The 26,207-nt window shown below is 50.1% G+C and overlaps 1 protein-coding gene and 1 long non-coding RNA gene across 10 annotated transcripts in view; one reads left to right on the forward strand and one right to left on the reverse strand.

The window, feature by feature from the left end:
- LDLRAD4 (low density lipoprotein receptor class A domain containing 4) overlaps nt 1–26,207 on the forward strand; it is a 259,259-nt gene that overhangs the window by 199,384 nt on the left and 33,668 nt on the right. Inside the window, exon 1 of one of the 9 annotated variants that reach the window (XM_089305403.1) lies at nt 506–641. The exons of 5 other annotated variants lie outside the window; for them this stretch is intronic. Coding sequence is in view for 2 of the 4 variants with exons in the window: in XM_070050535.2 (XP_069906636.2) it covers nt 20,698–20,956 (259 nt within the window). In the remaining 2 variants the exon portion in view is untranslated. Of the gene's footprint in view, nt 1–505; nt 642–20,295; nt 20,957–21,454; nt 21,680–21,932; nt 22,065–26,207 lie in introns of those variants that run through there. 3 more of the 9 variants (XM_070050535.2, XM_002713495.6, XM_070050539.2) reach the window with 3 other exon arrangements.
- LOC138844060 (uncharacterized) lies at nt 20,567–21,877 on the reverse strand. The gene is made up of 2 exons (XR_011379452.2): nt 21,684–21,877; nt 20,567–21,384 (listed from the first exon to the last, which is right to left on the reverse strand). It is a non-coding gene; the product is annotated as an uncharacterized LOC138844060 (long non-coding RNA).

Genomic DNA, 26,207 nt, shown 5'->3' on the forward strand with positions numbered 1-26,207 from the left:
CCTGTGGCAACTCTAGCAAGCAGAGCAGAGTGTGTGCCGCGGGACACCGAAGACAGGCGCGTATCAACGCCAAAAAATAAAAAGAAAGGGGGATCTGTGGGGAGCAACTCGGACTATACTGTTACTGGAATTAAGACTTATTCTATGCATCTGCTCTCCCTCTGTGGGGAGCAACCTGGACTAGACTAAGTTACTGGAATTAAGACTTATTCTATGCATCTGCTCTCCCACAATATGGCGCTGGGAGAGGAGAAAACAGCTTCTACACAGCTGCCTCCAGTTCAACCAATAAACTGTAGGACTTGCTCCTGATTGGAGAGCAGTGTACTCGGCGTGTGGGCAGCCGAGTTAGGATTGGCGGAGGAGGACTATAAAGGAGGAGAGAGACGGCATGCACCAGGAACATCTAAGGGGAACATGTAGCTGAAGGAACACCTGTGCAGCCCCCGAGAAAGCCGGCCGGCGGTGTGCCGCTCCCCTGCGGAAGTGGGGAAGGTGGCAGGGGGAACTGCCCTTCCACGGAGGTGGAAGGGATAGTAGCCAACCCGGGAAGAACCAGCAGCAAACCCGGGGAGGGCCGAGCAGACGAAAGAACAGCGCAGGGTCCTGTGTCGTTCCTCCGCGAAGAGGGGGAGCAACAGGTATGTGCCTGGTGGGAGTCAGACTTGTCCCCAGTGCTGTGTCCCAGGCAGCATGACCACAGGTTCCACCGAGTTCTCCCCCTGTAGGCCTCTCAGCCCTCTCCCTTCTCTTCCCTTCCTTTGGCTCACTCACGTTAGCCACGTACGAGTCTGCCTTGTTGAAGCCGTGCTTTCATCGGAGCTCATGAGTTCCTCATTTCCACTGACGCCTTTCCATGGATGACTTCGGGGCCTCCTGACCACTCTCCCCTGGTTCTGCTCAGGCCGTTCCATTCTGTGCCAGGTGTGTGCCCAGCCCCTGCTCCAACACCTGCCGCGGCTCTTCATTGCCCATGACTTCTCCTGGTTCCCCAATGTGCCCCAGCCAGTCTCTGTGCTGCTCCAGGGAGCTAGACTGGGTTTGGACTCAGCCATTTCATCCCTACCTCAGCCCCTTTGCTTGGTTTCCTGTGACCTGTCCATCGTCCCTGACCTTGGCAGTGATTGCTAGTCCTCTTATTTGTGTTTGTTGGACTGCTTGTTCCAGGGGTTGGCAGTAACCAGCTCATTCCAGTCCTTTGGGGTCAAGGACTCTGCCTCACCCTACTAGGTTCTCCAGCATCCCCTACATGACTTAAGCTGGTTCTTGGTGTGTGCTACCTGCTGATGAAGAGGCTGTTCTTGGATAAGCTTGAATGACAATAAGAGCATCCCGCCTTAGCTGTTGAGAGGATTCTTGTGGACTGTGAGGGTGACCCGTGCTGTGGCAGCTGCTAACAGAGGCACAGGTGACTGTGCTGGTCCCTGGATTTCTCCTGGGAGGGACTGTCAGCCACCTCCTCCCCTTGTTCACTAGGTTATAGCCTTGTCCAGAGGCAGGGCTCTGGACTGTAGAATGGTCACAGACGTAGGTCTTGTATTTTCCTGGTTTATGAAGCCATAGGAATGTCTTGGAACTTACAGCTGTGTTTTAAAGTCAACCTTTGGCCGAGGGAAAAGCGTCATCACTTAATGATTACAAGGTCACCCTTTTAAAATAGCTCTTCAACTTTAATTTTTGAAACTGGATAATGACAGGGCTGCTGGGAGGTTGGTACCTGGGTGTATATTCTATGTAACATTTCTGCTGGCTGTTTAGTTTTTTTTTTTTTTTAACACTTGTAATGCAGCCTTCACAGAGGCCTGTCTCTCATTTTCTGTCTCCCCGCTGAACTGTCTGGAAACAGTCTAGCATGTTTCAAACAGTCGAGCTGCTTGCATTCTGTCTGCTCTGGATAGATTCTCCTAAATTCTTTGGAACCTTCTCTTTGGGAACATGAAAAAGGGATGCATGCAGTTATAAAAAGAACCGAGAGATCACCCAGCCGTAAAATTGCATCTTAGCATTAGCCCCTGTTTTGTCTACCATGCATTTTCTATTCATCCTGCTCTCAGGTTTGTCCAGCAGTTTGAACCTCATAATTTTAGTTCTGAGATATCTATTGGCTTCTTTTTTTAAGATTTTACTTATTTATTTGAGAGGTAGAGTTACAGACACAGATTGGGAGAGACAGAGAGAAAGGTCTTCCATCCACTGATTCACTCCCCAGATGGCCACAACAGCCGGAGCTGAGCTGATCTGAAGTCAAGAGCCAGGAACTTCCTCTGAGTCTCCCACATGGGTGCAGGAGCCCAAGCACTTGGGCCATCTTCTGTTGTTTTCCCAGGCCATAGCAGAGAGCTCGATGGGAAGAGGAGCTGCCAGGACTTGAACCGGTGCCCATATGGGATGTAGGCACTGCAGGTGGAGGCTTAGCCCACTATGCCACAGTGCTGGCCCCACTATTGGCTTCTAAACCCTTACCAGTGGTTAAAAATACAAAGTGCAGATCTGTCTTGGTGGACATATGTGTAGACCGGCCACGGGCTTACCACACTGCAGGGTCTGACCAGGACTCTGTGTGTGTGCATGCACACTTGCATATGTGTGCACCTGTGAGTCCATGTGTGTATGTGAGGGCACATGCACATGTGTGCTCGGGAAGCTGTGTGCCTGCATGTGGTGATGGGTGGACCACAGCACTGGATGTTTTAGGACCTTCTTAAAACATGTGTCTACCATCCCCTGAAGTATTCCTGACTGTGACTGTGAAATGGGCACGGTCTTTGAAGCCTTCCCAAGCCAGGACTGGAGGTAGTCACTTGCTAACTGTGCATCTTGAGTCGAGAAACAGTATCCTGCTCATCCTCAGGATCTTCCTCTGTGAAAAAGGCCAGCGTGCGTGCCAAAAGTGAGGTAAGAAGCCGGCGCCGCGGCTCACTAGGCTAATCCTCCGCCTAGCGGCGCCGGCACACCGGGTTCTAGTCCCGGTTGGGGCACTGGATTCTGTCCTGGTTGCCCCTCTTCCAGGCCAGCTCTCTGCTGTGGCCAGGGAGTGCAGTGGAGGATGGCCCAGGTGCTTGGGCCCTGCACCCTATGGGAGACCAGGAGAAGTACCTGGCTCCTGCCATCGGATCAGCGCGGTGTGCCGGCCGCAGCGCGCCAGCCGCGGCTGCCATTGGAGGGTGAACCTTGGCAAAGGAAGACCTTTCTCTCTGTCTCTCTCTCTCTCACTGTCCACTCTGCCTGTCAAAAAAAAAAAAAAAAAAAAAAAAGGTGAGGTAAGAAAACCAGAGCCCTGAAAGCAGTCAGCTCAGTGCTTGTCGCAAAAGCCTTCGGCCATGGCTGGCTCCCTGCACCTTTGAACTTGGAGCTGTCTGCAAAGGAAGGAGGCTAAGGGGAGAGGCCGAGCAGGGGTTTGTGTCAGGTGTGTGTCAGGCACTGTGCTGGGGCCTACGGGGACATTCTGGGCAGCATGATGGTAGTGACACCGTCAAGTAAAGAATAGAAACTGGCCTCTGAGTGTGAATTAACTGTGACAGTCGCATGCCACCTGTAGTCCTCTCAGTGTAGCCATCCTGAGGCCAGTGGTCAGGCTTGGCGAGGCTGCAGGAGGGTAGCCCTGTCTCTCCAGCTGATGCGCGCAGCTCTTTTGCTTGGTCCACTGTGATCCCTTTGAATGGCAACACGTGGATTTCCATGCTGTGCACCCACCAGGGCCGGGCAAGGTGCAGCATGACTGTCAGCAGGCATGCCTGGGCCCTCCCTGGCCTTGCCTCCGGGCTCTGCTCCCTGTGGCCTGCACCCTGGGAAGCTTCACTGCTTCTCAACACTCACCTAAAGCAGCCTCAGCTGATCTTCACACCAGGGAGCTCTCCTTTTAACATGCGGGTCTTTTAAAGCAGTTCACCTGTAAGGTGAGACTGTGAGTTGTAGCTCTTGTTTTAAGGCTGCTGGCCTGGGCTAGCTCACTGGACTGGGCTAGTGACCATCCTAAAGGTCGCTACTTTTGCAGTGTTATCACAGAATCATAAATAACGCATGGTTTAAGAAGTTAGTTTTTTTTTTTTTTTCTAAAAGCAACACTGTGCACATAGGCAGTGCAGGTGCCGGTGAGAGGGAGGAGCAGAAAGCATGGCCGACTGGCTGGAGGGTGGCCTGCTGTGGGGGGCAGGCTGGACCCGCCATGTGTCGGGCAACTGTGCAGGATTGGGAACTTAAATAACTCGTAAAAATAACAACCTGTACTAAAGTTCCAAACAGAAGGCAATTAGTCTGGTCCCTAAAATATTCAGGGGAGCTTGATTCTCAAGGGACGTGAGGGCCACGGGGCTCCCCTGGCAGACCACACCCTGGGGCCGGGCACCGCTTCCCCGAGGCCTTGCTGGCAAAATTGGTCCTCGTGTTCCTGGCTTTGCCCTTAGCTTTCTTTGGGGAGCTCCTTGACTCCACGGTTGTGGTGTGTGACTGGGCTCAGGGGAAAAGACTGAACTTAGAACCACTTGCCACTGTTCTCACAATTGGGGGTAACCCCTCAGCCCTTCTCCTCCACTCACCCATCCCCAGGTCTGGGGCCTATCATTGTACATCCAGTGTAGTTCTGCGGCTTCTCCACCCGTGGCTGGTGGCTTCAACTCTCACTTCCTCGGGTGCTGCCACACAGCCTCCTAATGCATCCCCCTCTTCCTCTCATCTGCGTCCCACAGCTAAGTCCGCCTGGCCTGAGACCCAAACATCACATCACCCCACGCCTTCAGTAGCTCTCTGACCCACAGGGTCCAGTCCCATGTCAGGAGCCTGCCTCCACCTCCTTCAGTCTCTGTGCCCCAGACACAGCGTGCTCTTCGTCGTGAGCCTCTCCCCCTTGGAATCCAGGCCCCTTCTCCACTCCCCTCTGGTTGATTATCCCTCACTCCTTGGGGCTCCAGTTGGTGGCTGCCTCCTTCTGGAACCTTCTCCCAGCTTTGTTTCTCCACCATCTGGCACACCTTAGCCTCTGCCCCAGGGGGCTGTACTCGTACGACCTGCCAATGGCTGTGTAGCTGTCATTCTGTCTCTCCCTTCTTCCCCCTGTGGTGGAGATGTTCAGGACCCCAGTGGAACTCATTCCAAGATCCTTGTCTTGGCCTAAGAGATGAGTTCAAGGCAGAGACATGGATAGAGTGCAAGAATGGGAGCAGGAGGCATTTAAAGAGATTGAAGAGATGGCCCGCACTCAGAAGTGGATGCCAGCAACCCAGTGGGGAGAATCACACCCACTGCAGTCCAGCTGCTGCCTGTATCGGGTTGGGGGTGGAGTTTGCATGGGGTTCACTGTGTGCGATGATCTCTGGGGTGGTTTCATGGCAACTCCATATGGAGTTCAACATACGTGTGTTCATCATGGCATCTAATGCAAGGTGGGGAAGTGGGTGTGTGGATTTGGCGTGGAAGGGAATGGAGATTTTAGCAGAGCGGGGCTGTGGCACAGAGACTGCAGAAGCCTCTTAGCTCCCTGGCCATCAGTAGCTCCCTGCCCAGCCCACATCACCCCCAGCCAACTCCAGGCTACTTGAGAGCGGGAATTTCTCTTCCTTGTCCTCTTCCATGACTGCCATTGGGCCTGGCACTCATGAGGATTTAATAAATGGTGGCTGACGAGGAATGGCTGCAGAATTCATCTCTCCCTCCTCGTACCCGTTCCTTGTTCACACTAGACAAACAATCGCAGGCCACCACTTCTTTTAATTGTGTTTAATCTTGGGGTGAATTCAAGAGACTGTAGAGGGAAAGAGCGGAGTTGTTTGAAGATAATCCTGCAGTGAGTACCTGAGGACCTGCCTCCCGATTCACTGTAGGACCAGGATAAGTCATCATTGTCTGCCCAAATCCCTCTGAGCTCGCCTTCCCAATGAAGTGATTAACTTCTGCCGTAGACTTCCTCTTGTGCAGGCTTCAGGCTTTCGTGCGCATGTGGGCGATTAGGCTGTCCTGATCCTTTGGTTCCACTGCCTGGTGAAATATTTGATAACGAGGAAAGTGCTTATCTTACACGCGTCTGGGCTGACAAATATGGCAGCCTTTCAGCAGAAAGGCAAATGCAGACGAGGCCCCTGCCCTGGCTGGAATAAAAATGAGCCCTGTGCTTGTCTGGCCCCGTTGCCGATGGTCAAATGCACTCGACATGATTTCCATAACACCCAGACAGCCTGAGTACCTAATATCTACCTGTCTAGTCAGTGCATCAGCTTCGCTGCCGAGAGAGCAGGAGTCTGTCACTGGGGGCTCGTTGCTAATGCATCAGGAACGCATCTGTTACCAGCTGTCTTTATGCAGGCGTGAATACTGTACGCTGCATTATTATCTTTGGTGATAAATAACGGTGCCTTCTGGGTTTTGTTCTTCAAAGAGGTCTTTTCGAAGCCTTTCATACTGAGGGGGAGGAGAGGAGCAGAAGTGGGTTCTGGCTGACCGTGGGGAGTTAGCAGCCTGCTGCAGGTGAGGGGTGTCCACACTTAGTCATGCACTAATGAGCACCCAGGGTCATTTCGATGCTCAGTGATTTTCGCGACATAACTTCTGCCCCAGACCTGATTAAGCCTCCACACAGACTTCCTCTTCCAGGAGATTATCCTCTGAAAGCACATTTGGTTTCTCTCCCCTTCTGCAGCCCATTAGGAAAATTAAAGCCCTGAATTCTAGTGATGAATTGTAACCGATGCGGACAACTACTTTACCAGATTTCTCTCCAAATGTGAGCACACTTGCTACATCAACCAAAATATCCGTCACTTAGCACGGACTGCAGATTCCTGGTAATGCATTACAGAGTAATAGGCCCTGTGTTGGAAGACAGACGTCGCAACACTGAACCAAATCAGCAGGGGGACCGAGAGTCAGCTAGCGTCTGCAACAGATCGTGTCCGCCAGACCCTCAGAATTCCCCAGCTGCAATGTATTGAAGTGAATGAACGTTGCAGGTGTGGCAAAGTCCTTGAGGCTGAAATTACTGTCGCCTAGGAGCTGGGGGAAAAAAACAGTAAAGAGCAGAATCTGAGAAGGGCTCTGATTCATAGCTGGCTTTTTGTGTTTCTGCCGTTGGCCAAATGAGGTCAGATCATAATAGCGGCTGTTCCACTGGAAGCGGGGCCTCAGAAGCCCCCAAAGATGAGGGGTTTTCAAAAAGTTAATGGAAAATGCATATCATTAAAAGAAAAACTATGCATGCATTTCAAAAGATTTGTGCACCAAAACAAACATCTTTTAATTCCATTTTCAAAGAGCTTTTTGAAGTCCCTTTGTACCCTCTCCTCCCTGAACACCCCCCCACACACACACATACACACTATAATACTCACAGACCAAACTTTCTGATGAGTTCATCTCAAAACAGTCTGGGTGCATGCCTTAAAAATTAGGGTGGAGGACTGGCGCCGCGGCTCACTAGGCTAATCCTCCGCCTTGCAGCGCCGGCACACAAGGTTCTAGTCCCGGTCGGGGCGCCGGATTCTGTCCCGGTTGCCCCTCTTCCAGGCCAGCTCTCTGCTGTGGCCCGGGAGTGCAGTGGAGGATGGCCCAAGTGCTTGGGCCCTGCACCCCATGGGAGACCAGGAGAAGTACCTGGCTCCTGCCATCGGATCAGCGCGGTGCGCCGGCCTCAGCGTGCAGGCCGCAGCGGCCATTGGAGGGTGAACCAACGGCAAAAGGAAGACCTCTCTCTCTGTCTCTCTCTATAACTGTCCACTCTGCCTGTCCAAAAAAAAAAAAAAAAAAAAATAGGGTGGAGCAGAGCTGGCGCCGTGGCTCACTAGGCTAATCCTCCACCTGTGGCACCGGCACACCAGGTTCTAGTCCCGGTCGGGGCGCCGGATTCTGTCCCAGTTGCTCCTCTTCCAGTCCAGCTCTCTGCTGTGGCCTGGGAGGGCAGTGGAGGATGGCCCGAGTGCTTGGGCCCTGCACCCGCATGGGAGACCAGGAGAAGCACCTGGCTCCTGGCTTCGGATCAGTGCGGAGCGCTGGCTGTAGCACAATTTGGGGGGTGAACCAATGGAAGGAAGACCTTTCTATCTGTCTCTGTCTCTCTCTTTCTCTCTCTGTCTCTCTCTCTCACTATCTATAACTCTACCTGTCAAATAAATTAAAAAAATAAGCGTGGAGCAATATGGGCATATGTCCTCAGAACCTTACACTGTCCCTGCAAAGATGAAAGGGATTGCAGTCAGAGTCATGAGCTTGCCTGGGAAGCTGGAGGTGTCAGAATATCACCACGTGTGTATTCATTTTCCCCTTGGAGATTTCCACGCTTGAAATGCCACCACGTCCCTAGGTCAGTGGTTCTCAAAGTCTAAGCCCTTTAGGGTTCCCTGGAACCAGGCTGCTGGCCCCACTCCTGGAGCTTCTGACTCAGTGGATCTGGATGGACCTAGAAATTTGCATTTCTTTTTTTTTAAGATTGATTTGAAAGTCAGAGAGAGAGAGAGAGAGAGAGAGAGAAACAGAAAGGTCTTCCATCTGTTGGTTCACTCCCCAAGTAGTTGCAACGGCTGGGGCTGGACCAGGGTGGAGACAGAGCCAGGAACTTCATCCAGGTTTCCCCTGTGGGTGCAGGGGCCCAAGCACTTGGGTCATCCTCTGCTGCCTTCCCCGGTGCAGTAGCAGGGAGCTGGATCAGAAGCAGAGCAACTGGGAGTAGACTGGCATCCATATGGAATGCTGTGGCACAGGCCTTTACCTTCCATGTCATAGCGCCAGCCCCAAAATAAGTCTTCTTAGAAAAGAAAAAAAAAAAAAACAAAAACCTCCTAATGCTGTCTTCCCCAGAAATGATGTTGCTGGGAGGGGCGCGGGGCCGGGGGACGGGATGCCTGTGTTTTTTCTCCAGTGACTTGGAACTATTGTTTATAACTGAGCTTTGACATACTCATAATCCTGTCCAGTCGTGTGGACTCTTTTGTGTGTTTCCTGCGTCTGTGGAGGGGGGTGGTCACCCTGAACCTTGAAGATCTAGTTCCAAGTCCCAAGATAATTTTAAATAATAGCTGATCTTGAGTTTTTTCATATACATTGAATGACTGCGTCTCCAACAACTTCTTTGTTTCGGATTTAGACACCCACAGCTGGAAACAGAAAGCCCTTTTGTACCAGTTCCATCATTGCTAGGTTCCTGCAGAGGACAGTATTCATATGGGAAGAAATGTTCTCACAAGAGGGATTTCCTCCCATCCCATCCCAGTGAAACTTGGAGAAGCTTCAGGAAAAGACGGACTCGTTCCTACTTGAGATTAAGGTCCCTGGTTCTTGGGGCTGGAGGTGAGGCACCACAGCCTGAGCCAACACAACTCGCGACCTGTATCAGAGCGTTCATTCAAGTCTCGGCTGCTCCACTTCCTATCCAGCTCTCTGCTGATGCACTTGGGATGGCAGCAGAGGATGGTCCAAGAGCTTGGGCCCCGGTCACCCATGTGGGCAACCTGGATGGAGCTCCAGTCTCCAAGTTTCAGCTTGGTCCAGACCTGGCTGTTCTGGGCATAATAAATAAATCTTAAAAACAAACCAGCAACCAACCAACCCTGGTGCCATCTACCCTGGAAGTATTGCTGTGTGGGGGGAAAATGCTCATGGCTCCTCTCTCCCCTGCTTGGCACATGCCGCCTTCCAGTTCCCCTTTGCGGTAGTTAACATTTTGAGCTCCTCTGCTCAGAATGAACCAGTTAGAGCATTTCATTTTATACAGGGATTTTATAGATCAAATTTAATTTTTGGAGCCTGGGAAATAAATCTATGTATTGATTTCTCCATTTTCTGAAAATGGAATTTTTTGAATAGAATATTAAAAATAAGTTCACAGTTGGGGCTTCGAGAAGAATGGTGTGTTTTCCAATACATTGTCAAAGTAGTGCATTATTCTTACATTTTCAGTTTTCCTCTGTAGTCTTTAGAAATTTTTTTTAAGTGCAACATACCTGATCGTTAGCTCACTCGGCAAAGGAGCGAAAAGTTCCCTTCCTCCCTGCCCGTCTCACCTGGGGTTTTGTGCAAGCAGCTTCACTTTCAGAAAACACTTCTCGGGTCTGCCGCCTCTGTGTGCTCAGCACATTGTACTCACAGAGGATATATGCTCACCACTGGTTTCTCTAGACTCTTAAAAAAAAGATTTATTTATCTACTTGAAAAGCAGAGTTACAGAAAGGGAGAGACAAAGAAAAATCTTCCTTGTGCTGTTCACTCCCCCGAAATGGCCTCAATAGCCAGGGCTGGGCCAGCCCAAAGCCAGGAGCCTGAAACTCCATCCAGGTCTTCTACATGGGTGGCAGGGGCCCAAGCACTTAGGTCATCTTCCACTGCTTTCCCAAGGTGTGGTAGCAGGGAGCTGGATGGGCAGCAGAGTGGCCAGAACTCCAGCCAGCTCCTGTCCAGGCAGCTTATCCCACCGCGCCGCAACACTGGCCACTTTAAAATCTCTCGAGCCTGTTTCAGAGGACACAGCTTCCCTAATCTCATAGCCCAGCAAAGCCTTGTGTTTCATGGCACCCTTGTTCAGCCGTCTGCTCATCCAGGATGCCCAGCCAGGTCGTCCATCACGCCTGGTTTCTCTGCCTGGTCCTGCCTCCAGGATCTTATAATCAGTTTCACGTGTGATGGGAGTCGGCGGGAGACACATTAGCTTGGGCGCTCAGTGCACCTGTGTGGTGGCTCCTGCGGTGTGGAACGGGGCGTGGGCCCCAGGGCACAATCAGCTTTACATAGGTCCTTGCCTGTACACCAGTGGCAGAGACCCAGAGCTGTGTTTCTTGTCAATCAAGTGCTTGTGCTGCATGGCCACTGGCTCCTCTGGCAGCCTGGCTTGTTTCTATGTGCCCTTTCCGGAGAGCAGAGGATGGCACCTGGCCGTGTCCTCTCTCACACACCCCACTGGTCCAGAGAGAGGCAGGGGTCGTCTCGGACAGATCTGTTACCCAGACTCTTACAGCTGTTTCTTCCCTGCCGTGGGCCTGTCTTTCCCCACTCCATCCCGTGCATAACCACAGCTGAATGTCGGGTGCATTCAGTCAGTCCATAGTGAAGCTAGAAAGAAACAAAGGGGTGGGAAAGGAGAGAAGAGAGGAGAGAAAGTGTTGAGAGGTGAGGAAAGCCCCAGGGGCTGGTGAGGAGGCCAAGGCGTGAGAGACACAGGGGACGTCCCCAGCCGCTGGGGGCCCTGGCCTTCTCACGACAATAAATCATGATGCACAGGAGGAAAGCAGGGTCAAGAGAGAGAGAAAGAGCGAGAGAGAGAGATGTGAATGTGAGAGTGTGTGTGTGAGCGAGTATGTGTGATTGTGTGAGTGTGTGAAAGTGTGTACTCATGTCATTGATTATGTGAGTGCATGTGTGTGAAAATGAGCAAGTGTTGAGTGTGTGTGTATGAATGTGAGTGTATGTGTGTGCAAATGTGAGCAAGTGTGAGTGTGTGTGTATGAATGTTAGTGTATTTGTGTGAGAATGCATGTGTGTGATTGTGTGAGTGCATGTGTGTGTGAGTGTATGTGTGTGTCAGAATGTGCATGAGTGTGTGATTTTATGTGCATGTGTGAGAATGTGCATGTGTGTGAATGTGTGTGTAAACAAGTATATTGCGTGTGATTGTGTGAGTGTGTATTTGTGGGGGGAGTGCAAATGTGTGAGAATGTGAGCGAGTGTGTATGTGTATGAGTGTGTCTAAATGTGTGTGTGTGAAAATGTGCATGAGTGTGTGATTCTATGTGTATGTGTGAGTGCATGTATGAGAATGCATGTGTCTGAGCAAGTGTATGTATGAGTGATTTGTGAGAATGTGTGTGTGTGCTTATGAGTGATTGTGTATGTAAGTGCATGTGTGTGAGAATGTGCATATGTGTGTATGAATGTGTGAAAATGTGCGTGTGTGTGTAAATGCATGTGTGAGTATGTGTGTGTGAGAATGTGCATGTGTGTGTGTAAGCGAGTGTGAGTGTGTGTGTTGAGAGTCCACTCAAGTGCAGCTCTCCCCTTCTCTCTCAAGGCCAGATAAGAAGGAAGCATTATGATTAGAGAAGTAAATGACTTGTTTTACACAGGATTTCTATGTTGTAGGCCAAAGAACGGTCAGTATTTCATAAGCTGTGTAGGAAATATTACTGCTTATACATCTGGTGGACCTGGCACTGTGTAGTCCATCAGGCTTTTAGAAACCCTTTAAGGGCTGACGCTAAGCCTCTGCCGGCAGTGTCCCAGCTGCTCTCTGCTATGGCCTGGAAAAGCAGTGGAGGATGGCCCGAGTGCTTGGGCCCCTGCACCCCCGTGGGAGACCCAGAAGAAGCTCCTGGCTCCAGCTCCTGGCTTCGGATCTGCTCAGCTCTGGCTATTGCAGTCATTTGGGGAGCGAATCAGCAGATGGAAGGCTTTCTGTCTTTCCCTCTCTCAGTCTGTAACTCAACCTTTCAAACAAATAAATAAAATCTTTAGAAAAAGAAAGGAAGAAAGAAGGACCCCTTTGGAGGAGAATTGTTACACAATGAAAATTGTAGATATCATTTTTTTCAAGGAGTAATAATAATAGTACCTTAATTTAATAATAATAAATGTAATACCTTAAATTTTTTTAAAACGTCTTATTTATTTATGTGAAAGGCATGGAGACACAGAGATTGGACTCTGTCACCTGCTGATTGACTCCCCCACATGCCTACAATGCCTGGGACCGGCCAGGCCTAAGCTGGGAGCTGGGAACTCAGCATGATAACTTGAACCATCACTGCTGCCTCCCAGAGTCCACGGCAGCAGGAAGCTGGGGTCCACAGCGGGTATCCCTAGCAACATGTCAACAGCTGTATCGGACACCCAAACTCCCTAGCAACGTGTCAACAGCTGTATCAGACAACCAACCCCCCCTTCATGTTTTAATGATGCATTTAACTTTTGGAATCCGGGGTGAGAACTAGGGATATGGAGAAATATAATATAATAAGCAACTTTCAGATATTTTATGAAGGATTTCTACTTTATTTTCTGTAAGTTTTGGCTATCAATTGAGGGGAGGAGGAGGAGTGGAAAGAGCCCCAAATTTTAAAATTTTAAAATTTTAAAAATTTTAATTTATTTGAAAGAGATAGAAACAAAGATCTTTCATCTACTGGTTTACTTCTCAAGTGCCTACAACAGCCAGGGCTGGGCCAGGAACCCAAAACTTGATATAGGACGTGTGCATCCCCAGGAGACTCCTATCCCCTCTGCCAAATGCCTACCCACTAAATGCTTTCTAAAAGTTTTTGTTTCGTTTTATTTGAAAGGCACAGAGACAGAAACAGAAAGAAAGAGAGCTTTCATTTTCTGGTTCCCGCCAGACACGTAGGAGGCCTGAGTGCAGTCCCTAGCTCCAATCCTGGCTGTTACCAGCATTTGAGGAGTGCACCAGTGAATTGAATATCTATATCTAGAATTGAATATCTGTATCTATATCTGTATCTATATCTAGAATTGAATATCTATATCTCTCCCTCTGTCTCTTTGCTTTTCATATAAAGAAATAAATTTAAAAAATAATATTAGTAATTAAATCATTAGCCATTAACTTTTATGTTTATTCACATTTTCAATTTCTTCTTGATTCAGTTTGCTAGTTTGTGTCTTTCTAGGAATTTTCTTATTTAGTCTAAATGGTATAATCTTGGCATACAGTTGTTCACAGTATTCCACTATAGTTCTTTTTTAAATGTTTATTAATTAATTTATATTTATTTGAAAATCAGAGTGAAAGAGGGAGACAGAGCAGATTTTGCGTGCACTGGTTTGTCCCCCAAATGCCCACAACAGCCAAGACTAGGCTAGTCAGAAACCAGGAGCCTGGAACTCCATCCAGGTCTTCCAGGTGAGTGGCAGGGATGCAGATACTTGCACCTGCAGCCTCCTAGGATGCTCATTGGCAGGAAACAGAATCAGAAGCAGATTTTGGCCGGCGCCACGGCTCACTAGGCTAATCCTCCACCTTGCAGCTCCGGCACACCGGGTTCTAGTCCCGGTCAGGGCGCCAGATTCTGTCCCGGTTGCCCCTCTTCCAGCCCAGCTCTCTGCTGTGGCCCGGGAGTGCAGTGGAGGATGGCCCAAATCCTTGGGCCCTGCACCCCATGGGAGACCAGGAGAAGCACCTGGCTCCTGCCATAGGATCAGCGCAGTGCGCCGGCTGCAGCGCGCCGGCCACGGCGGCCATTGGAGGGTGAACCAACGGCAAAGGAAGACCTTTCTCTCTGTCTCTCTCTCTCACTGTCCACTCTGCCTGTCAAAAAAAAAAAAAAAAAAAAAAAAAGAATTCCTCCTCAGAATCAGAAGCAGAGTAGCTGGGACTCAATTCTAGGCACTCCATATGGCATATGGTGTCCCAAGCAGTGACTTAACCCGCTGTACCACCACACTCCGCGCACTCCTTTTTATCTTTGTAAGATATGAATGTTGCCTTTTGATTCCTAATTTTAGTTATCAAACTTCTCTCTTTTTTTTCTTTGCCAGTCTACTAAAGATTGTCAATTTTGTTGAGCTGCTCGAAAAACCAAATTATGTTTTGTTGGTTCTCTGTATTTTACTCGTCATTTCATTACTTTCGGCTCTAATCTTTATTTCTTTTTTTTTTCCTTTTTTTATAAGATTTATTTTATCCATCTGAAAGAGTTACAGAAAGAGGTAGAGCCAGAGAGAGAGGTCTTCCATCCGCTGACCAAATGACCGCAAAGGCCGGAGCTGAGCTGATCTAAAGCCAGGTGCCGGAGCCTCTTCCAGGTCTCCCATGTGGGTGCAGGGGCCTGAGGACTTGGGCCATCTTCTGCACTGCTTTCCCAGGCCATAGCAGAGAGCTGGATCGGAAGTGGAGCAGCCAGGACTCAAACTGGTACCTATATGGGATGCCGGTACTCTTTTCCTTCTGACTTTAAACTTTTATCCCGGGTTTTATGGTGAAAAATTAGGTTATTGATTTGCTATCTTTGTTCCTTTTTAAATATTTTTTCAGCTATAAATTTGCCTCCTAGTACTGGTTTAGCTGCATCATACAAGTTTTGTCCTCAGTTTCATTAACCTCAACATTTTTTTTTTTCTAATTTCCCTTTTGAGGAAGAGATTTTCTTAGTTTCTTTTTTGACCCATAAGATGTTTTAGGTGCATGTTTCTTCTCACATATTTTTGAATTTCTCTGATTAACTTCTGTTTTGATTTCTCATTTATTCTGTTGTGATCACAGAACATGCTTCATGAGTCCAGTTCTTGTTTTTTCCTCAAAGCTTTTTTTTTATGATTCTGGCTCTTTTAAACTTATTGAGGTTTGTTTTATAGCCCACCATATGTATATCCTTGAGGATGTCCCGTGTGTATGTGAGAAGGTTGCATATTCTCTGTTGTATAATGTTCTATAGATGACTGTCTGTTAGGTTGTTTGGCTTGCACTGTTGTTTAAGTATTTTATTTCCTGATTCACTCTCTACTATAGTGTTCTCTCCATAATTGAATATAGGGTATTGAGATACCCAACTATTTTTCCTTAGTTGTCTGTTTTTCCTTTCAATTTTGTTTTCTTCCGGCATGTTAGGAGTTTGTTGTAAACTTGGATTTGTGTTCATTTCCTCATTACGGTATGCACAAGTCACCATTTCACCGAGCCCTCAGCTTTCTCATTTAATCCACATGAAGAATCTGGAGTACACCAGGGCTTCTGAGACTTTGATTTTAACTTTCCTGTTAAAATGCATGCTCAGGTTTAGTCCTTCTGGACTGGGTTCCAGACCATGCATTTCTAACAAGCCCCCAGAGGCTGCTGCACCCTGTACCTCACTCTGAGTAGCGGGGCTCAGGTGTGTTACCTCATCCTACCACCCACCCTTTGATACATTAGGGGTTAGGAATTCTTAGCCTCATTTTACAGATGAGGGAGTGCACCCAGCTCCAGGTAATGCAGTTAGGAGGCAAGGATGGAGCCCACACTTGCATCTAACTGGTTCCTGAATGTAGCCACTATAAAAACTTCAGACAGCCCTCCACTTCATTCCTTCTGCTGGAATAGAATGGAGTGTGGAGGAGTACCTAGTTTAGGGATGTCTAACATGCTTAGTAGAGAAATGTCTACGACCACAAATGTAGAATGCTGTATACTGTTTTTCCCCATAGAAGCAAAAAATACTACAATGGCATAGATTATGTGTAAGTAAGCTTAACTTCAGAGCTGTTAATACAAGGAATATTGCCGTATATTAGAACGCTATGTTAAAGCTTTTAAATTTAGACGAAGCTGCTTAATAAGCTTTTGATCCACCGTGTTGGCTTGCTAATCCAGTGTCAGACACCAGCATTTCCACTGGGGATGGAGGGCACTGGAGCCCTTGCGGCGCGTTTACCTGTCTGCATACAGACCTCTCTCTGTCGCAGCTTTGTGAGCACCGAGTATACATTAGTAAGTTATTCCGTGCTATAGGCTAACATCCACAAATACCTAACTACCCTGTGTTTTGAGTCTGTGGGAACATAAAGTTTGTGTTCTTTTAAAAATCCTCATTCATGACTTTAAGCATAACAAACTCACTTAAAATGTACTGTTTTGTTTTCTAAAGGCTAAATTCCAGGGCTTAATTTTATGTGGAAAATTTCATCTCAGAGCAAAGTTTTATGGTGTAACCATAAACCTCAAAGAATGGGGATTTCTAATGGACAGAGCTGTGGATTCCTAGCAGGAACTACAGGGTCGAGTGCGTGAGACGCATGAAATGGCTCCAGGAGCCTCGTGACAATGTGTGCAGTTAGACCATCTGTATGTGGATTTGATGTTAACACCTCCACTTAGAGCCAAAAGAAATTGGGGAATCAGGCTAAATAGGTGGAAGTAAGTCCCTGTCGATCCACTGACACCCTTTGGCTCGCTCTGGGGACTGCCCATGAGGTGGCTGCTGGGTAATTCTAGGTTTACCACCTGTTGAGCCACTCCATGGTGCTTGGGGCCAGGGGGCCTGTGAGCCAGGCTTTCTCAGGGTGCAGCTCCTTGCCTGCGTCTTAACAGACCAGCCTCGGACCTTGCACGAGGGACCACCCTCTGGGAGCCTCAGTTCCCTCATCTGTAAAGTGGGAATGAGAAAATGTGCCTCCAGACCGGCGCTGTGGCACAGTGCGTAAAGCCACTTCCTGTGGCACCAGCGCCCCACATGGGCGCTGGTTCAAGTCCCAGCTGTTCCACTTCCAATCAGCTCCCTGCTGATGGCCTGGGAAAGCAGCAGAGGGTGGCCCACGTGCTTGGGCCCCTGCACCCACATGGGAGACCCAGAGGAAGCTCCTGACTCCTGGCTTTAGCCTTGGCCCAGCCCTGGTCATTGAGGCCATTTGGGGAGTGAATCAGCAGATGGAAGATCTCTCTCTCTCTTTCTCTGTCTGTCTGCCTCTGCCCCTCCCTCTCTGTAACTCTGACTTTTTAAAGAAAACAAAGAAAGAAAATGTGCCTCACATGGTTGGTGTGAAAATAAAAGATGCAAAAGGCTTGAAAGTGGGTAGGACATTCTAGGGGGCTTCGAAAAGTTTGTGGAAAATGTATGTTATGAAAACGCAATGCATGGAGCTCAATTGGCATCAGAATAAACTCATTTTTTAGTTCTGCTTTCCACAAACGTTTTGAAGTGCCCTGATCCAATATTTATTAATGTTTGTATATACTGACTTTCTGCCGCATAACCATTGCAAAACTGTCTGTCACACTTCAAGTGATCTTTGTGAGGATTTGCTGTGAGTGAGGCACCCATTAAGAGCAGGGTACAAGAGGTGAACCTCTGTCAGAGTACTTGAGACACCACTTGGGACGCCCATATCCCACAGCAGAATACCTGGCTTTGGGTCCAGGCTCTGCTTCTGATTCCAGCTTCCTACTGGTGTGCACCATAGGAGGCAGTGGTGATGGTTTAAGTAGCTGGGTCCCTGCCACCCTAGTGGGAGACCTGGATTGAGTTCCTGGCTTCTAGCTTCGGCCCAGCCCAGCTTTGGCCATTTCAGGCATTTGGGGAATGAACCATGAACCAGTGAGCAGGTAGGAGATTCTCTCTCTCTCTCTCAATCCCTTTCACATACATACACATAAGAGGGGGAGTAGCAGCAAGAATTACCAAGAATCCCTTGGTGATTGCACCAGAGGATTGGGCCAGGTTAGATGCTAAGCAGGGTTAAATAGGACAGAGCACGCCTCTGGTATAGCAGACCATGCCTCGACCTCCCCTCAGAGACGCTTTTCTGAGGGTTAGGAGCTCTGAGCTGCTAACTTAGAGCTATCAGCTTAGAATACTTGGAGTGGTGAGATGAGAGCTGAAGTAGGAACCCAATCAGACCCCTGCCCTGTGCTCCCAGCCACCCCAGCGTGTCTTGTTCAGATCCTGGCTGGAAAGCAGTCCATAGAGCCTGATTGGTTCCTTAAGTAAGCAACTACCTGCACGTGGACCCTAAGAAGGGTTCATCCTGCAGAAATTCTGCTTCTTTGAAGGACCCCCTTGAAGGTCACGTGTATTTCTTCCTGGGGACTGTCAATGCTTAGCTTTTGTCGGGTGGATTAATGAAGACCTGTACGGAGGAATCGTGCAGATGTGGTCAGAGGGAGCTTGCCAAGCGCAAGGCTCTCACGTCTGGTTGCTGCCGACAACCCTTTGTGGAGAGGTCTGTCTGAGGGGACCCAGCCCGCACAGCCGTCTCTGTGCACAGGAAAACCTCATGCAGCTTTGAGACATGTTGTGTACCATGCAAAAACTCACCCGAGCAACACCGGTTAGCCTATCAGAGTGCTCATTTTACAGACACAACGTAGAGATGGGGAGAGAGGCAGGAGTTCTTGAATGCAAATGTTTTTTACACTTTCCCACGTGTGTGTTTCTGTTCAGCACAGCTATTCTCTCCCACACCCTTCTGCTGTGTGTGCTCCATTTTCCCTGAAACACTGGCACTTTGTGGTTTGAGAGCCTTGTGGTTCACAACGCACAGGCAGGGCCAGCTAGAGTGACATGTCAATCAGGGGTGAGCACCTGAGTCACGTGCTGACCTCCAAACTTGCTTCCTGAAGCATCCTCCAACTAGGCAGTGCTTCAAAGGGAATAAGAACAAAACTCAGCACCACCCCCAGGGGACTGTGCTAGATGACCCGCCGGTGAGTGCTGTCATGGGGCACCGTGGCCCTGCTGTGCTAAGCAGGCAGTGGGGCGCACACCCTAAGCACTGCGACAGCAGCTGCAAGCGTGCATCCCACGGAACATGCGTCCCACGGAATGCTTGGCAGCCAGCAGTGTGCACGCGTGTGTGTATGCGAGATGCAGGCAGTGGTTTAAAAATAAACGTGCCTGCAGAAGTCAGAAAGTTTGTAAAGTGATTTTTGCATAAGTTACAGTGAGAACATTGAACAGCATGAAGAAGGAGCTCATTGAGGACCGGCGAGAATGAGTGGAGGGAGGAAGGCAGCCAGCCACAGTAAGCGTGGGGGCCGTTACAATGGAAAATGTGTCGGCTTTGTTTATGAAATCTTCACTTTAAATAACGGTAAACCCCAGAGTGAGCCAGCAGTGTCAAAGGACAGAAGAGTCTGCAGGTCCCATGGAGTTGACAAAATCCCTGGTTTTCCAGGCATTCAGGGAGTGTTCCTCTGTAGGGACCGGGTTTCAGAGCGGATCCGTGAAGCTGAGTGAACTGCGCTCTGCAGGGTCATCCCCAAGGGCAAGGAGCCCTAGGGCCCCAGGGCAGGAGAGAACAGAAGGCCAGGGAGGGCCTGGCTGGCAGCAGGGGAGCAGCTTCTGGCTCTTTCTGAAGCTGGTTCCACTCCCTGAGGACAGTTCCTCCCGAATCTCCGGAGAGCCTCCTTCCCCTACACCATGACCTTGAGAAGAAATCGGGGAAGAGCGTTCCACAAGGAGGAGGGCAAACATTTTTGGTTTGGAAATCACTCAAGGAAAACCACGCCGCCGTCGTGGTTCTCCCATATTCAGCTTTGCCTTTCCTTGCTGCAGGTCCCCTGGCTTTCTGTTTTGTTTTAATCCATGTGAGAAGTCTCAGCCACTCCTTTGCTCCTGTCCCGTGCACGCCACCCCAGTCGTTAGGACCGGAGAGAGAGACTGCTCTCTGCAGGCCAGCCCCCAGGGCCGGTGGGGTGATGTCAGGGCCTGTCCCTACTCTCATGCCCCAGGTGACGTTTCCCTGCTGCTGATGTAACCGTCTCTCATTTCGAATGCTGGCAGGAGCCGCCAGAGTTTCGTTTTGCTTTGACAACTCCTTCCATAGCCACAACTATTGTTACGGCCCACATGTCATTCTGGTTGACCCTAAATAAGGAGAAATGAACGCAGGCTATTCTGGGCCCCGAGCGGGGCCTGTGGCCGGGGTTATTTGCAGTGAACGCCGTGGCACGCTGCCCTTCACACTGTGGCCGTCTGTGATTTTTTTGTTTTTTTCTGAAAACAGTGACAAACGCGCTGCCTGCCCTGGAGTCTCTGCACATAGCCTCAGGGAGTGAGAATGCACAGGAGATGGTTTATGCACACATGAAACAAACCGTTCAGCCCTCAGGGAGGGGGAAGAGAATGTGCTTGCACAGAAGGAACCAGGAGAAAGCCCTCTCCTAAGACAGGTCTCTGCTTCAGAGTTGGAGTTGCATTTTTCCGTTATCTGGGGTTCTTTTCTACACTTTCTAAACCTTATAGGCTGAACACTGCATCGGAAGATTGAGAGCCTTGACTTTAAAGGATATTCTGTTGTGTGTCCATGCTGCCATGCACTAAGAAACCACGAAAGGGAGAGGGAGAGGAAAAGGGAGAGAAGGGGAGAGGGGGTTGGGGGGAAGAGAGTTCAGCTGCAAGAGCCGGTGTGAGCTACTCCCGTCAGTTAGAGACTTGGGGAGAGGAAAATCCAGAGAGCGTGACCGGCAGCCTGGCTCCCGGCATAAGGGACGCTGGAGGTGCACCTGTCCACGTCAGAGAAGCCCGCGGGGCTGATGTCCCTGTCTGTCGCGTGTGCTGCCTCGGTAAGTGCTGTCTTCATTTCTTCAACTCTGAAAGCTTCCAGCAGAGATCAAGGGAGGAAGTGTTGTGTTGAGATTTGCAGGATCTCCCCGTCTGCTTTGCCTGGCTTGATACGTGCCTGTTGGAAGGATTTTTGAGCCTCACAGGACAAGGCACGCTGTCTCGCTGCATCCCTCTCGCCTGTGTGTGTAACCTGTCTGGGTGCGAAGCCGAAGCAGAGAAACGCAGACTAATCGCTGCCGTGCGCGGCTGCAGACAGCGCGGTGTTCAGCTGGTCTTGGGCTCGGAGAGCCTGGCCTTAGTCTCTGCTCCGTGACACCAGCGGCTTCCTGCCGCGCAGTCCCTGGTTTCTGTTGATGGCCGTTGATAATTGGTAGCCACAGTCCGCGGTCGCAGCCACAGCGTTTGAGTCTAGCACCTGGGCTGGGCCCTGCTGATACAGTAGAGAGAGAGAGTGAGAGGGAGAGAGACAGACAGAAACACACACACACACACACACACACACACCCACTCTCACACACTCTCCCACACCCCACGCCAGCTATAACTGCAGCTCTGAGCTGCCTGGAGAGGAGATTGCCTGAAGCTGAAGGGATGCTTTGAACTCGGGAGGGCCGCGTCACGGGTGGACTCCCCCGCTGCCAAGGACTTGATTATGTCCAGTGACCATCTGAACAACAGCACACTGAAGGAGGCTCAGTTTAAAGACCTGTTCTTTCAAAAAGGTACCTTGCCAGTGGCCGGCTGCGGACTGTGCATGCTCTTTAGGGTTCGTTTGGCTCTCCTTGGAGTCCAGTCTGAGGTCGGAGCGGAGAGGAGCACAGGCTGTGTCTCAGCAAGTTTGTTTCTGCCTCGGAGGGGTCCTGGGAACACTGCAGCGTGGGGCTGGCGGTGGAAGTCGGGTCTCAGGCGTTTTCCTCTCCTCTGGAGGCTGCAGTGAGTTTGCTGCCCTTGAGCCGTGGTGCATAAATACACAGGGTTGTTGCTGGGGAGTGCTGTGTATTCAGTGCCTGAGACCTCCCTGGAGACGCGGTTCCTCCCCGCCGGGCACTGTGGTTTTGGAACGTTGGCTGGCTGAACAGCACCGTAGGTCAGCATTTTAAAGGACAGGTGGGTTTCTCGCGGTGTGGCTGGTTCGTTGGGTAGTTTCTCAGGTCATCGGTGGAGTAGCAGTTGGCTATCAGCGGAGAGGAGTGTGACTCCGAGGGAGACACAGTCAAAGGAAGTATCAGGCAGCCAGCTGCCTGCTAGGCGGGGAGTGCCGGGAGCTGCCGCTCCTGGCTGCCTAGAGACGGTACACGTGCGGAGGGCGTTCTGGGATCCACTTTCCGAGATTAGCCGCGTGGAGGTGGGGTGAGGGTGGATTTTAAATGGTTCCTATAGGTGGAATTAGGGTTTTCTCTATGTACTTTTTTTTTTTCCGTTTATAGCGTGGCAGAGGGGTAGACTTTTAAAAGATTTGTAATTGCTCTTACTCCTCTGCTTTTTTTTTTTTTTAATTTTCCAGCAAATCCTGTCAGTCATCTTCGATCAGAGCACATTTAGGTAAATTTCTTTCTGAAGTGATCACAACACCCTAGATTCTAAGTTACATGGTACGAAGCCCTTGCATTGGATGAGTGCATGGGCCTCAGTCACTTAAAAAGTTGTCATCCCAGCTGGATGGGCGCGTGGTCTGCTGGCCAGGACTCTTCAGGCAGGCGGTGTCACCCACAGCCCCCGCCTGCCCCCACCCTCACAGGCCCCTGGCCCTCCCGTCTGTCTCTGCTCCTTGTGGATTGTGGGCATCATCTCCCAATCCCATTAACATGCAATATGTTTTATGTAAACACATGAATATAAATAGGCTAGCTAAAACAGGGAGTTTATGGCAACCTCGAGGCTCTTTTTCCAGTGACACCTTGCATTCTCTTAGGGTAATTGTTGGGTAATTATTGCAGAACCTTTAGCTAAGCTTCAGCACCATTGAAATCATTCGTAAGTGTTTGGCATGGGACATGGTCCCGCACCAGACACTGCATGCAACAGGTTAGGGTCTCGTCCTTCTAAGGGCTTCCTCATCAGCTTATATGTGATACTTCAAAATATTTTGCAGAAAATAGAATTAAAAGGTAAGTTTATTTTAGAACAAAAAAAAATTTTTGAGATCCATGCATAAGAGAGCCAGAATGTGTATTTGCTATGAGCGTTTTCAAGTTCTCTCAGGTATATGATGAGCATCAGCTTTCTGCCAGGCACATGCTCTCTGCCCAGAATGTTTTGGATGGACAAGGAGTGTTTTCCGAGGGTTCGTTCTATGGAAGAAGACCAGAGAGTGGGCGCTAAGAAGACAGTGATACATTCAGGTGCAGAATCAGATGTCACAGGGAGCCCCTGAGGGTACGGAGCCAGGTTAGGGAAGAGCTTCTGAAAAAAGAGAAAGCCAGCAGGTGACCCAGAGTCCAGGCATTTTGGGGTGAGGAGGAAGCATTGTTCGACTTGTTGTGGGGTACATCAGAGAAGCCAATCCACCTCCAGGGAAAATATATAATACAATCAGGATGATTCTGGTTCTTGTTGTACCTTCTAAGCGTTCAGCTGTGAAGTCATTCTGATAACACAGGCTGAATTTCCTCCTCACCCATGGTGTTTAATGAGTGCAAATTTTCATTCAACCATTAAAATCTCCAGGAGTATTTTTATACCAACAGTTCACAAACTCGAGGCAATTATAGTCTAAGTAGATTCCAGCTCCTCCCCCCACCCCCACCCGTCTTCCTGCCACCGCTGCCGCCGGTCTTCGTAGGATTTCGGAAAGAATTTCCCGGCTTTAGGAACATGCAGCGCTTTAAAAGTGTCCCAGAGCCATAAATAAAGAGTAGGACACCCCCAAGGCTGTCTTCTCGCCACACCCATCTCTGCCCAGGAGGACACAGACAGGAAGGAAATGCAGACAGGAGTCTGAGAGCAGAAGCCAGATGACACCAGCCAAGTGGTGGGGGTGGGGGTGGGGGTGGGGGCGGCGGGGAGCCGCTAAGCCTGAGCCCGTGGCAGGCCAGCTGTGGTTCAGAGCGGCAGATAGAGGAATGGAGCGGGGAGGGGAGGTGAACCACTCTGGGTGGAGAGCAGGGGCCAGTGGCCATGGCCAGCCTTGTCGGGGACATGGCAGTGTTGTGTGTACGGCAACCTGTGTGAATGTGGCCAGGATGCTTGCTTGCCCCCTGGTGAAAGGAAGGAGTTGCTGAGGGTCCCAGGCTTTGCCCCCAGCCCCTTACAGGGCGTGTGTGGGCAGACGTTGCACACCTGGAGCTTACAAATAATCACACATTTGGAAAACAGGGCCTCTGGGGAGGATGGTATATTAATGGAGGCAAAGACCAAGTGGAAGATGGCGTTAACCACCCCACAAATAGACACGAGTGTGATGTTAGAACCTAAGGTGGCACGACCGCACTTCCCTGGAGTTCTTTAAAAATAGTGCAGACGCTCGTGGCTCTGGGATGATTCAGCGAGCTTCGCCCCCGGCCAGGGAACAGAGCAACAGACTTCACACGGTTGCCTCGGTCCCTGTCATCCACCACAACGCAGCTCGGAGTTTCTTGGAGATGTCGCTATAAAAATAGAGAGATGCCGTCACCACTGTCGTCACTGTCACCGCTTTACAATAATGAAAGACGGGGCTGCGATGCCTTCCTGTAAATTGTAGACTCGGTTTATTATAAAAGTACCTGATGTTTGGATGGCAGTGACTCACTCACTATAGCATTATGAACTATAGCCCCATAAAAGGAGAGGGAACGTGGAAATTCGCCTTTGGCCATAACTTCTTTCCCTGTGTGGCCTGGTTTTTTTGGCACTGCCCCATTGGTGCCAACGGCTGCTGAAATTGAGGGGAACCGCCCAGTGGGCCTGGTTCAGAGTCCATACTGCGTACCAGAGATTTTGCAAACCCCAGAGTGCCCTGCACACTTCATAGAAACCGCTCTTCCTGGGAGGGGTTGGTTGTTCATCTTCCTGTCTTAACAGTTCTTCCAGACTCATTCTCTTAGCCTTCCCTTCCCAGCCCAGCCCCAAAACCATGACCGAAACCACAAGCACAGGCATCTGTCCCCTCTCTGCATGACAGACTCTGTCATCATTGCACCTGCCCTCCGCCCCACCCATGAAAACTGCTGTGGGGATTTTGGTAAATTTCTCCCTTTTCAAATGAATGAGGGAGCGTGGGAGGACAGGTGTCTCTGTTGGGAGTGGGGTGCTGCCTGTACCCCTGGTGAGCCTGAAGGGTCTCCCAGGGAGAGCTGACCTGCACTGCAGCACTGCTGGGTGTGAAGTCGTTGTGCTGGTCCCCGAGCACCCCCTCTCTGTGACTGCAGGTTTTACTGTGAGAATCTGCGGGAGCCCTCTGGGGATAGCATTTGTAACCCTGCAGGAGTAAAACCTTCCTATTTTTCGCCTACTGTTCTATCTCCTGTGACTTAAAAACAAGAAGGCAACCTGTTTTCATGACTATTTTGCTCAGAGCTCAAGATGAGGGTCCACTTCCTGTTTGGCTATAGGTACAGCTCTGCCCTGGACCCCACTCACAGGGACCCTGATGTGGGCAGAGTGGGGTTTCAAGGAGCACCACAAGGGACCAGGTAGCTGTGCAGCAGGCTGCAGTTCAGTTGTTAGCATGGGGTCCCCTAGGGTCCCTGTGTCCCCGGGGTCTTTCTCACCTTCAGGGAGAGCTGCTTCCCACTCCTGGGTGGGGTGCTGTGGTAGCTCAGGCTACCGTCGCCCTAGGGTACCAGCTGGGCAGCACTGCTGGGCTGCGCACTTCTGCATGCATCATCCTGAGACCCTGTGCCTGCTGCTGTGTGTCCCTGAGGGTGCCTGTGACTTCACTCTGCCCTGAGTGAGTTCTGTGCTCTCCAGTGTCCATGAGCCCCCGGAGTTGCTGTGTCCTGGGTTCTGCACTTGCCCTGACCATGTTCTTACTCAGGCCTGAAACTCCAGGGTAACGGCGAGGTGCAGGTGTCTCAGCAAGGACAGAGGGCAGCTCTGTGCTCTGTGGGCGGGTTTATGAGAAAGCTGGGGACATTCAGCCTAAGAGCAAGCAGTCCCTGTTAAAGAAAGACGGTGAGGATTTTACTTCTAAAGAGAAGCTGAGATCTTTCCCACCTTGCCTTGTATTTTGAATAAGATATTATAGATCAGGAGAGGTGTGCCTTTCAGACAGTATACGATGTTCTGTGTGCTCTCTGAGACTGAAACAACAAAACCCTGAGCAAATAA

The sequence above is a fragment of the Oryctolagus cuniculus genome, chromosome 10, assembly GCF_051225735.1.
Source record: "Oryctolagus cuniculus isolate XC-2025 breed Fujian yellow rabbit chromosome 10, ASM5122573v1, whole genome shotgun sequence".
In the NCBI taxonomy this organism is placed as follows: Eukaryota; Metazoa; Chordata; class Mammalia; order Lagomorpha; family Leporidae; genus Oryctolagus; species Oryctolagus cuniculus.